The sequence below is a fragment of the Ursus arctos genome, unplaced genomic scaffold, assembly GCF_023065955.2.
Source record: "Ursus arctos isolate Adak ecotype North America unplaced genomic scaffold, UrsArc2.0 scaffold_25, whole genome shotgun sequence".
NCBI lineage: Eukaryota > Metazoa > Chordata > Mammalia > Carnivora > Ursidae > Ursus > Ursus arctos.
In genome coordinates this window covers 37570020-37589374 of record NW_026622930.1, presented here as the reverse complement: position 1 = coordinate 37589374, position 19355 = coordinate 37570020, and the positions used below count along the sequence as shown (strand labels likewise).

At 42.3% G+C, this 19355-nt stretch overlaps 1 protein-coding gene across 4 annotated transcripts in view; it reads left to right on the top strand.

Annotated features, from left to right (window-relative positions):
* The first annotated feature begins 341 nt into the window (after positions 1 to 341).
* PRKCH (protein kinase C eta) overlaps positions 342 to 19355 on the top strand; it is a 221880-nt gene continuing 202866 nt past the window's right edge. For 2 of the 4 annotated variants that reach the window (XM_048219935.2, XM_048219934.2), the window contains exon 1: positions 8087 to 11970. In XM_048219935.2, coding sequence (XP_048075892.1) covers positions 11782 to 11970 — 189 coding nt within the window. In that variant the 5' untranslated portion in view covers positions 8087 to 11781. Of the gene's footprint in view, positions 2226 to 8086; positions 11971 to 19355 lie in introns of those variants that run through there. The other 2 variants (XM_057318504.1, XM_048219933.2) reach the window with 2 other exon arrangements.

The following is a 19355-nucleotide window of genomic DNA, read 5'->3' as shown; positions in this document are numbered from 1 at the left end:
CAGAGGCCTGCTCTTTGGAGGAGAGGGTGACAGAGTTGACCCAAATGGTTCCCTTGACCTCTTCCCCTGGAGCACCAGGGCCAGGTGGGAGCTCCCTGGATGTCTGGGAGCTTGCTTTATAAGCCCTGCCTAAAGCTAAAGTGTCATTAGGATTATGTGCTGCATCCCTGCCTTGTTCTCTTAAAAGAAGTTTTGATGTTTTTAAGACAGGCCCTCTCCCACCATTGTTCTTGTTTTCATTCTCTAGTGTGCCTCTATTCACAGGAGTGAAATTGTTGAGAACCTCCTCAGTTCCAGAGGCCCAAACAGGGCTCGGAAGACCCATCTGCTCTCGGGGGAACCAGAACAGCGAGACGGAATGTAATTAAGTACCTTAAAACTGGCCGAGGCTTTATGGGAGACAAATTGGTTGTGGCTGGCCCTCAGGGAGCAAGGTTTGTGGTAAAGCACAGTAGATGGAACGGTTCACCCAAGGGCCCCAAAACTCCTGGACCCACGGGTGGGAAGGAACAAAAGGCTGCCCACTCTGACTCGCAAACACAACAAGCTGGAATGTTCCTCGAAGAGGCGATTTCTTCCGCACACGTGTGTCAGGGACAGTGCTTGTGTGTAAACGTCTTCTGCCCTTGCTATGCAGGGCTTGGAAGACCAGGTCCACCCCGCAGGGAGACTTAGTCCATCTCAGCCATGTCTGTCTTCAGAACCGACCTTTCCTGCTCTTTGTGCAACAAGACACACCTCTCGGAGGAAGGAGGAGGACAGGATTTCCATCATTACTACCACCCTATTAAAAACAACAACAAAAAAACCACCGTGTAATTACTCTCTGCAGGAAAGGCGCACAAACAGGATGGGCCCGAGCTGAACCCGGGATGAGCCATCCCTGTGAAGATTAGGAAAAGGAACCTCCCCGCCATGCGCCCGCTCAGGCCAGGGCCTCTCCCAGACCGCCAGGCAGGCTCGCCAGCCCAACTCCTCCGGTGGTAAGGAAGGTGCCGGCCACTCCTGGAGCGCGGGTTCCCGGCTCCTGCTCCCCCCTCCTCCTTCCGCCCCCCAGCACTCTCTGGACCTGTCTCCCCGGCCTCAGGTGTTGGCTCGCGCTGGGCCACGAGCTCTGCCCTTTATGGCCTGCACCTGGGGGAGCCTCTCGCCCACCGAGCACAGCCAGACCCCGCGCGACAGGGAGCGAGCGCAGAGCGGGGCCAGCGGACCGGCGTGGGGCTCCCCAGCTGCGCGCGCCCGGCCACCTGCCCACGGCCCGGCCGGCTGTGCGCCACGCCCCCGGAGTTCGAAAGGCGCGGAACCCCGCGCAGGGCTTCTGTGAACTTGGAGCCTGGCGGCGCGAGGCTCCTGCCGGGGATGCGGCGGCAGCTGCTTCCTGGTTTGAAGCTCGCCGAGTGGGGGAGAGCGTGAGCCTGCGGAGGCGGGGGCAGGAGCAGAAGCTGGAGGAGGCGGGGGCAAGAGACGCTTGGGGCTGGAGCTAACCGGACGGGTCGCTCCGGCTCTCCAGGAGAGGAGCTTCCCGGCTCCCGAGAAGGGGCGAGTCCTTTGAGGGCCCCCGGGAAGCGCCGCGCGCTGGAGAGGGACAGTCGGGCTACCCCAGCTCGCGGAGGGCTCGGCTCCGGGCTCCCCTCCTTTCCACCTCGCGAGGGAGGAGGCAAGGGAAGGAGGGGAGGGGAAGGTCCCGCGGAGGAGGCAGAATGACCAGTCGAGGGGGGCTTGGGCGCTGCTTTTCCCAGGAGCTGCCTCCACTCCTGCGGCTGCCGCGAGGGCTGGCTTGAGCAGGGGCTCCAGGCTCTCCCGCTGTGAGCCAGCGCCCCCCCCCCGCCCCCCCGCTCCGGGGCCGGGGCAGCGGCGCCGGCATGACGTCCGGCACCATGAAGTTCAATGGTTACTTGAGGGTCCGCATTGGCGAGGCTGTGGGGCTGCAGCCCACCCGCTGGTCCCTGCGCCACTCGCTCTTCAAGAAGGGCTACCAGCTGCTGGACCCCTACCTGACGGTGAGCGTGGACCAGGTGCGCGTGGGCCAGACCAGCACCAAACAGAAGACCAACAAACCCACGTACAATGAAGAGTTCTGCGCCAACGTCACCGACGGTGGCCACCTCGAACTGGCCGTCTTCCACGAGACGCCCCTGGGCTATGACCACTTCGTGGCCAACTGCACCCTGCAATTCCAGGAGCTGCTGCGCACGGCCGGCGCCTCGGACACTTTCGAGGGCTGGGTGAGTAGCTGTGATCCCTCCCGGTTGTGTCCACTTGACTCTCTTTCCCCCTCCACTTTTCAAATCTCGCCTGGGTCCCGCTTTCCCATCCTGTTGCCGAGCTCCGCGGCGGAGGGAATTCCCTCCAGATTTTAGTCCTCGCCCAGGTGGCCGCAGCACTGGTGACGCGACCGCGGTGGGTGTGTGAGGGCTCATGTGTGTCTCCAGGAAGCCAGCCTGGACAGGGTCCCCTTTTGGGATGGCAGCTTGGGCTAACGGGAAGTCAGGGCGGAGGCAGTGACCCCCCCTCCGCTCAGACTTTGGATAAGGCGTCCTAACTCACCGCATGCGGGTAGTACAAAGGGAAGGCGAGTAAGATGTGATAGGAAAGTGACTTGATCCGAGTAAAGTACTGAAAGCGCTTCTTAGGAGAAAGCCATACATTCTCGCAAGTATTATTCATAATGTTTATGGGTACGTGTTGGTTCAGCTGCTCTGACGTGCACACGTGTTCCAGCATGCAGATCATTACATCCCATGGGTACACAACCTACACTGGCAGGGATCTGGGTTCCTGGGTCTGCACGTTGGCAAAGTTTTATTGTTTAGCAGTTTTCCAAGGAGATGGGGTTTACATGTGTTTGTAAGTAACTTAGGTAGCTCTGTCACAGCCTGAGAGGTGAGAGTCTTGCATGCTCCTTTCTGCTGCTAATTGGTCTGAGAACTCGGTAGTTTGTGGACCACCCCCAGTTCTCCCCATCTCACCTGCTGGTGTTTCTGTGTATTGACAAGTTGTTACCCGCAACTTCCTGCTTGCCTCTCCTTTTCACATAGTGCCCATGAGACAACATTTCTGCGGCAAATAAATTAAAATTTCTATTAGCACTCTACTCAGTGCTAAAAATGCTTTTGGTTCTTATTCCTCGTACTGTCTTTGTGATACAGGTGTTCTCCTTCCCACTTTTACATGATGCAATGATACTTAAAGTGAAGTGGTCTGGTTTGGCGGAGTGGAGTAAGCTGTTTGAAGACTCTCTGGAGTTTAATGGTTTAAGTTCAGAGGATGTCAGTTTTGAGTCCAGAATGTGAATCAGTATAGAAAACCTGTTTGAAATTAACAAGTGGTGGAATCAGGTGGATACTAATGACTCATTTCAATATTTTATACTTTGAGGAACTGGTAATTTTACCATATATTCTGTAAAATTATAGATGGCTTGTAGAACTGTCTTTTAAGTAGAAGAAAACATGAGGACTATTAACAATATCATCAGATTATATTGAGTTAATTTCTCTTCAGCTGAACTTTATGAAATTTAGAAGTGGATTGGAGAGGAATGGCTAAAATAGAGACTTATATTTTATCCTGTGACTTTCTAAATAGAAGTAGAGGTGAGCCTAGAAATCCGAATGGAATTACTGAATTAGTGTTTAATTAGGAGTTAGGTTGGGAAAGCTCTAGAGGAACCAGGTTCTGAAGTATGGTGGTACAGAATGGCCAATGGCTATTAGAAGCATCATTTCCTGGAGAGAACCTAGACTGGTCCTTCTTACTCCTGGTCTGTACCACTGAATCACATGGGGAGCTTTTGAAAATCCCCACTTTTAAAAACTCTAAGCATCTCTGGCTGTGGGACCCTAGCTAGTATCAGTACTTTCAGGCTTCCAGGTGATTCTAGTGTGCAATCAAGATTGAGAACCTGTGGCCTAAATGAAGACCAAGAGATTAGGACTGGAAGAAGCATACTGTAGGAAGATCCAGCTTACCTGGTGGACGTGTGCAGAGCTGGGGATGGTCCCGCTGGATGAACAAAGATTTAAATGTATATTAAATATCTGTATCTACAATTGTCTGAATTAATTATACTGAGATGTTTAAGTGACACACTGGTAGTGTTTTTGAAAACATGAACATTTGGTCAGCATTTAAAAGACCTTGAAAACAGTGATTTGCCATGCATTTATATTTAATTGGGAGCAGGGGCAGAGTATTTTGTAAAAAGTGCTGGGTATTTTTTTTTTTTTAATTTTGGATAATTTGAAACAGGATAGGATAGATATTTTGAGTAGAGTGTTTTGTTAATTTTTAAGAAAAATCTTGTTAGGAAAATATTAGAAATGTATGGAATGCTTGTTTTTGAAAGGATTCTTTATAGATTTAAAGGTGGTTTTCACGTTTAGAATTACAGAAATATTTATCTTTAGTGTATTGAAATGTGTAGTTTATCCAGACATTTACAAATAGAATATTTGATTTTACTTCATATTCATGTGGTGCAATTGGAATTACAAGTCGCTGAACTTAAAAAAAAAAACAGAAAACCTAGTGACTTAATTTTTGCTAGTTCATGAGTAGAGAGACAAAAACAGAAAATACATTTATCATTAGAATAAAACATAGTTATGCGTTCTGGCTTAACGTACTTTCTAAGTATCAAGAATATAACAACATTGATTTTGTACCAATTTTTTCCATATTACCTTCTACTCTTGATGAGAGAAGGAATTAGATTTATTTTAATACGGTGTACTCCTAATACCAACCATAATGCCTGACCATGGACTAGGCGGTTAAATATTTCTTTCCTGACCAAGTATACATATTTCGTTAAATCTACATAAAAACCCAAGGAGGTGGGCGGGATACAGCTAAAGAAGTTCTTAAACAGTAATTCACAGCGTTAAACAGTTAAATTAGAAAAGATCTCAAAGACCTAAGTTTCCATCTGAAACTAAAAGGAAGAGCAAGTAGAACTAAAAGTAAGCAAAGAAAGAAATGGTAAAGAAAGAAGTCAGTGAAGTAGAAAAGAGAAACAAAAGAGAAAAATCAGTGAAACAAAAAGCTGGTTCTTTGGCGGTAAAAAAAAGACAGTAAAATTAATGAACCTCAAGCCAGGATGATCAAGAGAAAAGAAAAGACAAAATTACCAATATAGGAAAGAGAGAACATCATTATAGATCCTACAGACATTAAAAAAAATAGAATATTATGAATAATTTTATGTCACATTCTGCAATTTAGATGAAATAAATTTCTTGAAAGATACAAACTACCTATGTTTACTTAAATAACTTGAATAGCTTTATGTTTATTAAGTTATTTAAATTTGTTGTTAAAAACCTTTCACAATGCAGACTCAAGGTCTCAAGATGGATTTACTGGTGAATTCTGTTATATATTTAAGAAAGAAATAGTGCAGGGCTCCTGGGTGGCTCAGTCGTTAAGCATCTGCCTTCAGCTCAGGGCCTGATTTCAGGACCCTGGGATCGAGCCCCCACATTGGGCTCCTCCACTGAGAGCCTGCTTCTTCCTCTCCCACTCCCCCTGCTTGTGTTCCCTCTCTCGCTGCCTGTCTCTCTCTCTGTGTGTGTCAAATAAATAAAATCTTAAAAAAAGAAAGAAAGAAAGAGTGCCAACTCTATACAGCCTATTTCAGAAAATAGAGAAGGAAACACATCTCAACTCATTCCATGAACCCATACCAAAACCTGATGAAAACATTACAAGAAAATAAAACTGCAGATCAATCCCCCTTGTGAACATAGACATAAAAATTCTTAAATTTTAGCAAATCAAATCCAACAATATAGCAAATGGGTAATATATTATCACCAAATTGGGTTTATAACAAGGACTGCAAGATTGATTAAACATTTAAAAATCAATCAGTGCGTTCTTCATATCAACAGAATAAGAGAGGAGATTGGTATAATCATATTAATAAATACAGAAAACGTATTCGACAAAATTAAATATCCATTTATGATCAAAAAAACTCTCAACAAATTAGTAATAGAATGGAACTTATTCAACCTGATGAAGGACATCTGTGAAAAACCTGTACGGAACATCTTAATGCTGAAGGAATGAATGATATTCCCCTAAGATCAGAAGTGGCAAGGATGTCTTTTCTTGTTACTTCTGTTCAACAGTGTGTTGGAGGTCCCATTCAGTGTGTTAGGCAATTAAAAAATAAAAATACGTAAAGATTATAAAGGAAGAAGTAAAACTGTCTTTATTTGCGGACAGCATTACTGAGTAAATAAGCTCCATTCACTGATGTCTCACTATGGTGAATGAATCTTTCAAATAATTCTTAAAAACCTCTTTTAAGAGGTGTTATTAAGCCGTTCTGCATAAGCATCACAGATTGGCTATGTATTTTACTTCTGTATGATTGTAGAAAATTCTGAGACATCTACAAAAGGGCTGCTAGATCTAACAAGTGAGTTTAGCTAGGTCACAGGATCTAAACCAATATACAAAAGTCAATTGTATTTCTATATACTATTAGTGGACTGAAATAGAAAAAATACCATTTATAAGAGCATTAAAAATACCTGAAATTGGGTAAATTTGATAAAAGACATGCAAAACTTGTTCACTGAGAATGACAAAATACTGCTGAAATGAAGAACTAAGTTAATGGAGAGGGTACTGTGTTCATGAACGGGAAGATTCAATATTGTTAAGATCCCAATTCTTCCCAAATTGTTCAATAGATTTATTGCAATCCTAGTCAAAATCTCAGGAGGCTTTGTTGTAGAAATTGATAAACCAATTCTAAAACGTGTATGGACATGCAAAAGACCTAGACACATCTAAGAATAATTTTGAAAAAGAACAAGTTGGAGGACTTATACTCTGTGATTTTAAGACTTACTGTAATGCTACCATAATCAAGATAATGTGATATTGCAGTGAAGGGAGTCCTGTAGATCAGTGGAATGGAAGAGAATCTAGAAATAGATCCATACATGTATGATTGTTTTGTTTTGTTTTGTTTTGTTTTTTGACAGAGATGCCAAGGTAACTTGATGGGGAAATAATCTTTTCAGAAGTAGTACTTGAACAATTGAGTAGCAAAATTCAGAATAGTGAGCATTGACCCTTACCTCATAACATACACAAAAATTAACCCAAAATGGATCATAGACCTTAACTGTAAAACTTCTATAAGAATACAGAAGAAAATGGTAGTGACATTGGATTCAGCAAATATTTTTTAGATAGGACACAAAAAGCACCAACTATTAAAAAAACCAAACTTTATAAAAATATAGAATTATTGCTTTTCAAAAGACTTAAGAAAGTGAAAAAACGAGCCATAGAAGGGGAGGAAATATTTTCAACATTAAATCAGACAACGGACTTGTAACATGAACATATAAAAGAATTCTTAAAACTCAATGAGAAAAATACCCAATTTAAAAATGGGACAAGATTTCTATAGGCACCTTCATGGAAAATAGCACATTAAAAGATGCGCAATATCATTAGTCATCAAGGAAATGCAAATTAAAACCAAAATTCATGGAAAGGCTAAATTAAAAAGATCAACCATACCAAGTGTTAGTGAGGAAATGGAGCAACTGGAACTCTCATACACCACTGTGAGGAATATAAAATGGTATAGTCACCTTGGAAAACAGTTTGGTAGTTTCTTAAAGTATTAAACATATACCTACCATATGACCTAGCTACTTGTAAGTATTTACCAAGAGAAATGAAACCATTTGTACAAAGACTTATACATGAATGTTCAATAGCTGCTTTATTTGTAATAGAACTGGAAACTACTCAAATGTCAGGCAACAGTTGAATTAAAAATTTTTTTTTATTGAAGTATAGTTGACATACAATGTTATATCAATTTCAGATGTACAGCATAGTGATTTGACAATTCTGTACATTATGTAATGCTCATCACAATAACTGTAGTTACCATCTGTCACCAAACGATGTTATTACAATATTATTATATTCCCCATGCTGTACTTTTCATCCCCATGACTTATTTTATAACTGAAAGTTTCTACCCCTAAATTCTTTTTTTTTTTTTTTTTTTTAAGATTTTATTTATTTGACAGAGACAGCCAGTGAGAGAGGGAACACAAGCAGGGGGAGTGGGAGAGGAAGAAGCAGGCTCATAGCGGAGGAGCCTGATGTGGGGCTCGATCCCACAACGCCGTCTACCCCTAAATTCTTTTCACCTGTTTTGCCCATCCCCACAGCCCCCTTCCTCCTGGCAACCAGTGGTTTGTTCTCAATATTTATGAGTCTGATTTTGTTTGTTGTTTTGTTTTTAGATTGCATATATAAGTGAAATCATATGGTATTTGTCTTTCTCTGTCTGACTTATTTCACTTAGCATAATATCCTCTAGGTCCATCCATGTTGGTGTGAATGACAAGATATTCCACTGTGTGTGTGTGTGTGTGTGTGTGTGTGTGTGTGTGTGTATACACCACATCTTCTTTACTTATCAATGGACCCTTAGGTTGCTTCCATATCTTGGCTATTGTAAATAATGCTGCAGTGAACATAGAAGTGCCTGTATCTTTTTGCATTTTCATTTTTGGGGGATACTCAGTGGTGGAATTCCTGGATTGTATGGTATTTCTATTTTTAATTCTTCAAAGAAACCGCATACTGTTTTCCACAGTGGCTGCACCAATTTACATTCCCATCACCAGTGTATGAGGGTTCCCTTTCCCCCACTCCTCCAACAACACTTGTTGTTTCTTGTCTTTTTCATAGTAGGCATTCTGACTGGTGTGAGGGGATACCTCATTGTGGTTTTGATTTGCATTTCCCTGATGATTAGTGATGGTGAGCATCTTTTCATGTGTGTGTTGAACAGATGAGTGATTAATGAATTGTGTACCCATACAATGGAATACTCCCAGTAATAACAAGTGATGAAGCATTCATACGTGCAACAATATGGATGAATCTCAACATAATTTATATTGCATGAAAGATGCCAGACAAAAAGCAGTGCATACCATGTGGTTCCATTTATGCAGAATTCTGGAAAATGAAAACCAGTTTGTAGTGAAAGGAAGCAGATCAGTGGTTGCTTGGGAATGGGGGATGGAGGTGGATGGATTACAAACGCAGCACAAGGAAACTTTTGAGGGAGATGAATATATTTATTATTTTGATTGTGGTGATGGTTTCACAGTTATATTCTTACGTCCAAGCTCATCAAATAGTTCACATTTAAGTATGTGCATGGTATCTTATGACAGTTATACATCAATAAAGCTGTAGAGGAAAAAACAATGAGGATTTTACCCAAGAAGATGTTAAGTAAGTGAATTAGGTTTGAGCCAAGGCTGACTCTTGAAAACTACAGTGCCGCTTCAGTGTAGAAAATATTTATCAGAGTAAGAGCATAAAAAATTCATTATAGTTTCTGATTTGGGGGACATAGTCTCATTTTCTAAATTGTCACTGTCAATTTCTTTTTCTGTTTCTTCTAGAACTGGTTGATTTTGCACAATTTCTTAGATTTCTGAAAACTGAAAGTTTGTCTACATTAAAACTTTCCTTCTTTCATGTACTTTATTTGCTGACTGTCCAAATGGGGACCAGCATCTAATACTTAATGCAGAACATGGGGAAATGGGGGGAGGCAGGAGGAGCTGGAGGCTGCGTCATGGAAAGACCTTGGCATCCCCTCAGGAAGGAAGGACCTGCTTGGCGGGATCTCAGGCTGTTTTCCTTGTTCACCCCTCCTGAAGACATTATGTTCCCTGCAGCACTGGAAGGCTGCTTTCTCTGAACTTCTCTGTGAGGTACCTTTTTGGTAGTCCTGTCAGGTGAAACGGCCAGGTTACCAGTGAACACTTGTCGATTACCTTTTTTCCTGATTCTTGGATCCAGGTGCATGAATCGATAGCATTTAAGTTCTTCCAGATTCATTATCTAGCGGTTCATTGTCTTCTGTACTTTGCAGTGCAATTATTTATTCTAACAATTATTTCTTTCTGAGCCAAATGGCCAGCAGTGTCCAACACTGAGGAACTCACAGTGTTGAGGGTAAGGACATATTTTCGCATCTCTAGGGAGTTTTGTTTCAGTGTATAGGAATTGTATTGGATTTTTGTGTCTTCAGTTTCATTGTAAGAATTTTGCTGCAGTGGGGCTGGCTGCTTCTCATCAGGCAGATTCTGGCTCAAAAGATCCCCCTACAGAGAGCATTTTCTGACCATGTTATTATCTTGTCATCCTTCATTGCCCTCATCATTCTCTGAGATCATCTTGTTAATTTACTTATTATACCTTTCTCCTTTCAAGTATAAACACCATGAGAGCAGAGATTCCTCCTCTCTTATTCATTGTTCTAAACCCAGCACCTGGAGCAGTGTCCCTTATATAGTAAGCACTAAATATTTGTCAAAAGAATGAATTTCTTAAATGTGATTTTGGAGCAAGTAAAGTGTAAACACTTTGGGAACATCTTTAGACATTTTATTCATCTTTCCGAAAGACATAAAAGTCATTGGGGGAGTCACTAATTATAATTACGGTGTCCCTTTTTTAAAATCAATTAATGATGTATCAATATGTACTTGAAAGATTGGGCTGGATTTTTATGCCCTTCGAGTATGATAATGGATTGAAAACTCTGTGGATGAAAAATTCCTTGCTTTTGCTTCAGTTTAAAAGACTGATTTTCAAGCCTGTTAATAGGTTGTAATTTGTGAGCCTAACATATTAAATTTGGGGCTGAGGCAAGAAGTAAGCATTCAACCTTGGAGAGTTAATGAGGTTGGTGGGCAGAGTGTGAATCATTTCGTCTTCTGTAACTCTTTTGGCATCTAGCAGGTGTTCAGAATGAAGATTAGCTATGGTAATAAAAGTGCAGTGCATTCCCATGAGATGGGTAGCATCTACTTGGAATAAGAGAGGTGCCTTGGATCTTCTGCAATCTCTCTCTCTCTTTTTTTAGATTTATTTGTTTTAGAGAGAGAGAAAGAGAGAAGGCACAGGGCTGGGGGGAGGGGCAGGAGGAGAGAGAGAGAGAGAATCTCAAGCAGTATCCCTGCTGAGTGTGGAGCCCTGCAACCGGGCTCCATCTCACTACCCTGAGATTACAATGTGAGCTGAAATCAAGAGTCAGACACTCAACCGTCTGCAGTCTCTTTTCTATTTTTTGAAATAGAAGGACTGGACCCTGACTAGATCAGGTTCTTCTTTTTTGTTAACTGCTTATCTCTGTCTTATTAGAATATGATAAAAGTGAGGCCTTCGTGGAAACTCAGTGCCTTGACCACTGTTTTCCACTGTTAACATTGCTGTATCCAGAATGAGTTTTCTCAGTTGTCAAGCTGATAGTCATTCCTTAATACCTTCAGTGGTTCCTGCTTACTCTTGGATAAAGCACACATCTTTAAGATGGTATAGAATGTACTCCATGATCGGCCCCTGGTTTCGTCCTGAGCATTATTGTTCACTTCTCCCCAGCCCACACTCTGCTCCAGTCACATCTTTCATCCTCAAGGGCCACCTGTGCCTCAGGTCTCACTGTAGACATCACTTACCCAGAAAACTTTTCCTGACATCCCAAGTCTGGGTCCTCCTCCTTAGTGTTCCCTCAGCATCTCGAGATCTCCATTGCCCACCCTTCCCTCCATCCTCAAAGACTGGACGTATGGGAAGGGCTCTCATGAAAGTATAGGATACTGATTAGAGGGAGTTCAGGGTGTAATAGTATGGGTGATTAACTACGATTTATCTCTTCTGCTCCTGGGGTAGCTACTCTAGCAGACTCTTACATGTATCCGTATGAAATGCCAAGCCCTGGGTGAGCATTCATGCACCATTGAACATATCCTATGTACCGGGCACTGTGCTCTACCCTGGATAGGCAAACAGACAAGACAGACAATGGCCTCTTCCTTCATAGGCCCTGGAGTTCCAAGGGGGAGAGAGATGGGAGGAGAAAACCAGCAACCCGGAAATTACAGAAAAGAAGTAAGTACTAAGATGCTGTGAGTACCTGGTTTGAGGAGATCAGAAACATTTTTCTGGAGGGAAGACAGCTGATTTTTAAAGCCCCAGCATAGATAGCCGCAGGCTTGCTTCAATTGAATGACTGTGACATATCATTCCTCAAAAGAAGAAAAGGAACTTTTGTCCTGATAATGCTTTCCCAGGGAGACATCACAGGTGCCCTTTTGAAAGGTAAATGCTCCTGACCCATTAGAAATGTTTCCATCTTTGGAAAGTGACTAAGTAGTGATGCCTATGAACAGATGACCTGACCTGAAAGGACACTGGACTCCCAAAGGCAGAACAGACCAGCACCCTATTTGAACCAGTAAATGCCTTATGCTTTGTAAAGATCAGAAAAGAACCACAGATGTTGAAGCAGGAAGATATCTAGTTCAGGACAATCACAAAAAGCCTGATGGGTCTTAGGCCCATGGACAGCCTGCAGATGAATTCATTTGGCCGAGACGTTTTTCATGTCGAATCTGAAGATACTTAGTTCTGTGGTGCTCCAGTTAACCAGACCCCAGTGGTCCCAGTAACACACTGGCCCTCTTCACTCATTACCCGCTTGGTTCTGGAGGTTTCTGAGTTTTTGACACCTGTAGCTCAGGCCTTGTTTTCAGATGTGGGAACAAAGGCTACAGCCGAAGCACTGCTGTTGCCTTGGCTCACGTGATGTGTGACACACCCACTCACACTCTTAACATGAAGATGTAGGTATATTTACTTAGATTTATTTAGATATCTAATAATTTATTCATAAATACATTAAATTAGATGTATACTTAGATATTTATTTACACACATATATATTTGTATCCTAAAATTTTAGAGGAAGCTGGTTTATTAGTCAATATATGAGGAGTTAACTTTTTAAAAATATTTATTTATTTAAGTAATCTCTACACCCAATGTGGGGGTTGAACTCACACCCAATGTGGGAGCGCTCTTGAACCCCGAGATCAAGAGTCGCACGCTCTTCTGACTGCGCCAGCTAGGCACCCCTATGAGGAGTTAACTTTGACTGCAAATCAGTATTGTCTTTTTTTTTTTTTTTTAGATTTTATTTATTTATTTGACAGAGATAGAGACAGCCAGCGAGAGAGGGAACACAAGCAGGGGGAGTGGGAGAGGAAGAAGGAGCCTGATGTGGGGCTTGATCCCAATAACGCCGGGATCACGCCCTGAGCCGAAGGCAGATGCTTAACCGCTGTGCCACCCAGGTGCCCCCAAATCAGTATTATCTTAACTTCCCAATTAAAAAAAAAAAAACCCCAAACCTCTTGTATTTCATTATACAATTTCCAGCAACATATAAGTGCCGTGCTATGATGGGAGTCAGGAGAGCTAGGTTTAAGGTGCGGCTTTGCCATCTATCATCTGTGACCTTAGGCAAGGCTGTGTGTGTCAGGATCTCAGTTCCCAGGTTTAGATCATGAGGGGGTTACACTAGAATATCTCCAAAGACCCTTCCCATCGGTACAGCCTCTGTCTCCATGTGTTAGGTGGTTACATCATTTCTTTTCTTTTGGAGTGATTGGTTTGGTTTTAAGCGGTCAAGATGAATTATGTCTTGTCAAAGTTAGTAACTCCTGAGAACTGGTCCCAATCTAAATTGCTCAGGCTTGAAGAGGACTTAGCTCATGTCTAAATGGTTTTTAGCATTGGTAGTGATGTTGGTGTTATTTCCTTGGTTTAGAATCAGCCTTAAGGAATTAACAGTGGGTCCTCATGTCAAACCACACAGTTATATTTCTTGATTTACAGTAATGGGCTCCTTGTCCTATGGGACGGTTGTAAGTTATGTCCCTGTTACTTGTTGGCAGAGAGAGACTGAGAATCCCACTGTTTGAGCTGTTGCTAGAAGCCATTCTCACCAGCATGGTAATTAATGCTTTGTAGTCACAACATGTCTGTAGCCACCAGTCTATATATTCACCTTAGGTGATGACAAATACTATAAATCACTTGCAGAACAGACATTTTAATTAGATGGAGGAATGAGCCCAAGGGTATTGGCTATTGTAGTGTTGAAGGGCTATGTCAAAGAACTTTATGAGGGGAAATTTTTGTTGAGAATCATGATACTATCCTGAGAGATTTATCAAGATTATTATTTTGGTGTATCTCGGTATATACAGCAGTGATTTTCAAAGCACTTAGGACTTTTTAGTAGAAAGACCACTTAATAGAGGATTCATCAGCAGTGCTTTTATTAAGTGCTGCCTTCTGGAGAGTTCCTTCAGATGTGCATAAGCTTTACCCTTGCACCTTGCAGGGAGAGGAATGCTTAAAAGGTTTAGTTTGTGCTTGTGGTATTAAAAAAAAAATTAAGAAATTGGCCAGAGGGTAGAACCATAGCCAATATGAGCCCCTCATAATTATATTAATAAAATAAATTAGAGGGGGCCAGTGTGAGCATGTTCTAGACCTAGCCCCTGTTCTTTAAGGGCTTAAACCAGAACCCCAAAGCTGCATTGTCATTTGTAAGTCATATTTATCCCTTGTACTTGCAGAGCACTCTTTCCAGGTCTTTCCCATAGCACTTAGATGTGATGCTGTGCCTCTGTCTTCACGGGACGCTTTGGTATTCTTGTCTGTGGTGTCATAGGGCCTTTTCCTGTGGTCCCTTCCAGCATCAGAGTTAAGTGGTTCTAGAGATGGTTCCATTGGACAATGAAAGTTTTGCTCCCTTCCAAAATATCTTCTGGAGACTTCCGCTGATGCTCAGATTTGTTCTAAGCTCTGAAATTATTTTTGGAAGAGTACATAAAGGTCACAGATATATTAGCATAATTCCCCACAAAGAAAACAATTACTAACTTGTGAGCTGCGGACCTCTTAAATGCTTTATTTTATTTTACTGTTGTTCTATCTATAGTACGGAAGAGTTGAGAACATATACTCAGCAAAGCAGTGCTTCTGAAACTTCTGAAATCCAGTCCTCTTTGAGCCCTGGATCATTTTAGTGATGATGAAAGCTATGGACCCTGGTTCTAGAAAAATGCATTTATGTGCATGTTGACAATGTTCTGGGATCAATGTCACCAGATGAGTGGTCCCCAAAGCCTAATGGTGGACAGAGAGCTTCAGGTTAAGAAACCCCAATTGAAAGGTAAAAAAAAAATAAGGCTTTCATTACTTTCTAATTCCCAGGGTGTGGTTCTAATATTTTCCCCTGTATCTGAGGGCATTTTCACTTCAACTAATTATAGCAGACAATTAACTAGTTGAAAAGAAGAGCTATAAATTTTAGAGAAAAATACATGCTTAAAAAAATGTATTCTCACTTCTGGCTCCTGGTGAAATATGCTAGATGATGACCCATTTTAAGATTTATTTGGTTGTGTTATTTAGGTATTTTCAAAAGCCTCTATTTTTGAAGGGGTTTCTTTGAGGTTTGAAGTAGATGAAAAGTTAAAAAAAAAAAAAAAACCACCTAAAAAACTAGGACACTTTGACTTTGGCTTGTATCTTTTGTTAATATCAACCTTTTGCCTTTAAAAAGAGATAAGCTTTAGCTGTATACTTAAAACATTTACCCTCTTTTTGAGCGGTGCTGGGCATTATGGTGAACCATTGTGTTAGTCCAAGACAAGACCATGAAATCAGTGATACTTGTCTACTCCTCTTGTCTCGTGACTCCTGGTCTCGTATGGTCTGGGTCGCCCTGATCCAGCAAGATTTTCCAATCTTCTCTTCAGTTTCAGCTCACGCCACCTCACCATGGGAAATGACCTGATGGTAGAAATTGAGCTGAGTGGAGGTGGTCCAGAGCGCAGCCCCCTCGCTGGTTAGAAGTGAAGTTAGAATCTAGCTCTGTGGACTTGAATCCAAAAATCTTCCCCGACGCCACCCCAGTATGTGGTGGAGGCAGCAGAAAAGCCATTTAATCATTCATAGATCTTTACTGAGCGCCTGCTGTGTGCCCAGCTGCATTCTAGGTGTTCCAGATAGGACAGAGAACACAGCACCCGGAATCTTGGCTCTCACAGAGCTCGCACCCTAGCGTGGAGAGGGAGATAATAAACAGGCAAACAGGTGATTATGAAAACAACAAATGGTGGTTAGATGCTCCCTGGAGAACAGAAATAAGGTGACGTGGTGGAGTGTGATGAAATGACTGCTGCACCTAGCATGGACAGAGAAGGACTCACAGAGAGGGGACATTTTGGCTGAGACCCAAGTGATAAGCACCCAGCCACGTGAACATTAGAGCATCTGGGGCGGAGGGACCAGCTAAGACAAAGGTCCAAAGGTAGGAACAAGCTTGCCATATGGAGGAACAAAAAGGAGGTAATGGAAAGAGGGTAGACTAGGTGTTTCCAAGTTGAGTGCATTACTCCAGCTCTGCTACCGCGAGCAAGTCCTCCATCTCTGACAGTTCTCTCCTCTGGAAAATGATGCTAGTGTTAGCTGTCTTCTAGGCTTGGTGTGAAGATCAGATGTAATACATTAGAAGTGCCCAACACAAAGTAGCCTCTCAAGAAATGGTAGCTTTGGTTCCTTTTCTTTTCTTTTTTTTTTTTTTTGTAACTGTGGTTACTTTTAATCTCCTGAGGATATTCATATTTTAACAAGGTCCTTCTGAAAATAGACATATTGGCCAAGGAAAGACATTCAGACGGTTGTTGCATTTGAGACAATGGGGGTGGCGATAGTCTTGGTGCCCCTCAGGTGACACAGAAGCAGCTGCTTACTCTCTGTAGCACCGTATTTTCTAAAGGAGAAAGAAAACAAAGATTCTGAAATTACTTCCTCATTTTTGAATTATTGAATGATATATTTTCTGTAGACTCCTACATATTAATGGAAAGTTTCAGTTCTTAGAAGGATAGGATAATTCTACTGTGGTGATATAATTGATAAGGCCTCTAAGTGTTTTTATTTTATTTTTACAAAACTATAAACTTATGGGTGAGAATTAAGAAATATGGTGCCAGCAATCCTAAAGGAAATAAAACCTCAAAAATTATGAATGACTAGATACAGTTGGTTCTTAACCACTGAAAGCCTGTTTACTTTATTGACTATAATTTTGTGAATTAACCGTGGATAATTTTGAATAATGTCTATTTTGGCATCTCCTTGACCTCTAGAATGTTTCTGACCTTCCCTTCAATATCCAGTTGGTCTGTGTTTAATGTAAAAAGACACATTAGCATCTGCCTAAGCCACATAAATTAGGATGCAGAATCTACAATTACAGAGTAATAGTACAAAGTACAGGCTTTGAGGAATATTTATTGGACAACGACCATAATTATCAATGCATCATAGTGTGATGGTTGGGTTTCAGCCAGGTTGGGGTTCAGCTATTAGCTCTGCCTCTCATTAGCAGGGGCCACTGAAGCTCTCCGAGCCCCAGCTTTCTCACCATAACGCAGTAGCTGCCTCCCAGGCTTATGTGAGAACATGGTGAGGCCTTAGGTCAACCATCGAGCACAGCGCGTGACACATAGCACCGCAGAAGATTATCACCCATGTCCCGTAACCGCCGCCACCACCCCTCCCGCCAATGCTTAAATATGAAGTCACGGGCCCAGCTTTTTTGGAAATTAACTCTGAAAACAATAAGACAGTGATTTACATAGAATTTTAGAGTTTTTGATTTTAGAGAATTTTGAGTTTAGAATTTTGAGTTTTGAGAATTTTAAAAGGGATTTTTGAGGCCAGCTGCCTTTTTTTTTTTGTTTTCTTTTTTAAGATTTCATTTATTTGACAGAGAGCATGAGCACAAGCTGGAGGAGGGGCAGAGGGAGAGGGAAAAGCAGACTCCCTGCTGAGCAGGGAGCTTGGGATCCCAGGACCCTGAGATCATGACCTGAACCGAAGGCAGATGCTTCGCCGACTGAGCCACCCGGGTGCCCCTGAGTCCAGCCTTCTTACTGTTTATGCTTTTTATTTAAGATTCTGGAGTGTAAATCAATAAGATGGTTACTGGTGGAAGAGGAGATTGTTTCTTTACCAGGAATCCTAGGGATCTCAGGTAAATTTTGTACCTATGTCCACCCTGAAAGATCTTGCAAGGAATCTGATATTGGACAGATAGAAGATTCTGAGTCAGTGTGAATAACAAATCAGAGGGAAGTTGTAATATTTAGTTGCAAAGGAGTAAAGGAGCCCTTTCAAAAGCTGAAGTGAGCACTTTTATTACTGCAGTTAAGGGAGATGATGGTAAATAGCCTCTTTGATTTGGCATGAAAAGATGTTTCCTTGATTTAAGTTTGAACATATAATGCTAGTCAATGGATGTAAATTGTTCTTTCATGCTTTCAAGGAGGAAAACTACAATTTAGAAGTGTGTCATTTGAGTTTGGGGATTTATGGATGAAATCAAGGGCACCAACCATTTTGATTTGGTTTGCAGAAAAATACAAAGTTCGCCCCCCTCCCCAACTTACTCATTTCGAAGGTGATTTTTGTCCTGTTCTAGCTGTTGACTGGCTACTCGTTCGGGGTCCTGGATCTTTCACGGCTGATTTTAAGTTTGAGGTTTCTGGCATGTACATATTTAATTTTTCAGAACAGAAGTCGCATTTGCTCCCTGGGAAGCCCGACAGTGTTTGCACTGATGTTTAGCACGGTCTTGGTTTTGGGTACTGGGAAGCCTTAGCTCGTGGGCTGTGCAGACAATGTATTGTTTTTGAGTCTCCCTGCTGGGCCCCTCGCCTGTCTTGTCAGGCACGTCCTGTACTTGGGTTGTGGTCGTATTGATTTGCTGGGGCACTGCTGTTGCAAGTGTCTGGGGGTGAATGAGAATGTGTTCGTGGGTGTCTGCCCTCACTTCCCCCAGACCTGCTACTTGCAGCCAGCGAGCGGTACCACTGTGTGTGTGAGCGCCTCTCTGGGGGCCCCTCAGCCTCCCCCCCACAGCGCCTGGCCAAATGTCTTACATGCAGTAGGGATTCAAGAAACATTTGTAGAATGAAGAAATTCCTCGTGGTTTTCATGTCTTGAGTCCAACTTGGGAGTCAAACATTATCATCCAGTTTTGCTAAAAGATTTTGTGTTTAAAACATTCGTATTTCAGATAAAGACATTAACACTTTGTGTGTGGGGGAAAGTTTAAGAGCAGCCCCGGGAGTAGTTGAGAGAGAGTGAATGTGCCAGCAAGATTTTTATTCTCTTCGTTATTTAAAGAAGTGTAAGAGGTATGTGAAAGGACTAGCTGAATCCCAGGTTCCCCAAATAAAATGCTAACTTTTGTTTAGGCCATACGAGATAGTTTTCAAAGTAGGAAAAACTGACAGCCTTCGACCATGTTCTGGTCCACATAAGTCAGGGAGACATTAATGACAGCCTGCCCTTGGTAAGAACTGGACACCGGCAAGGGGCATAAACTAGATCCTGGTTTAGTTGTG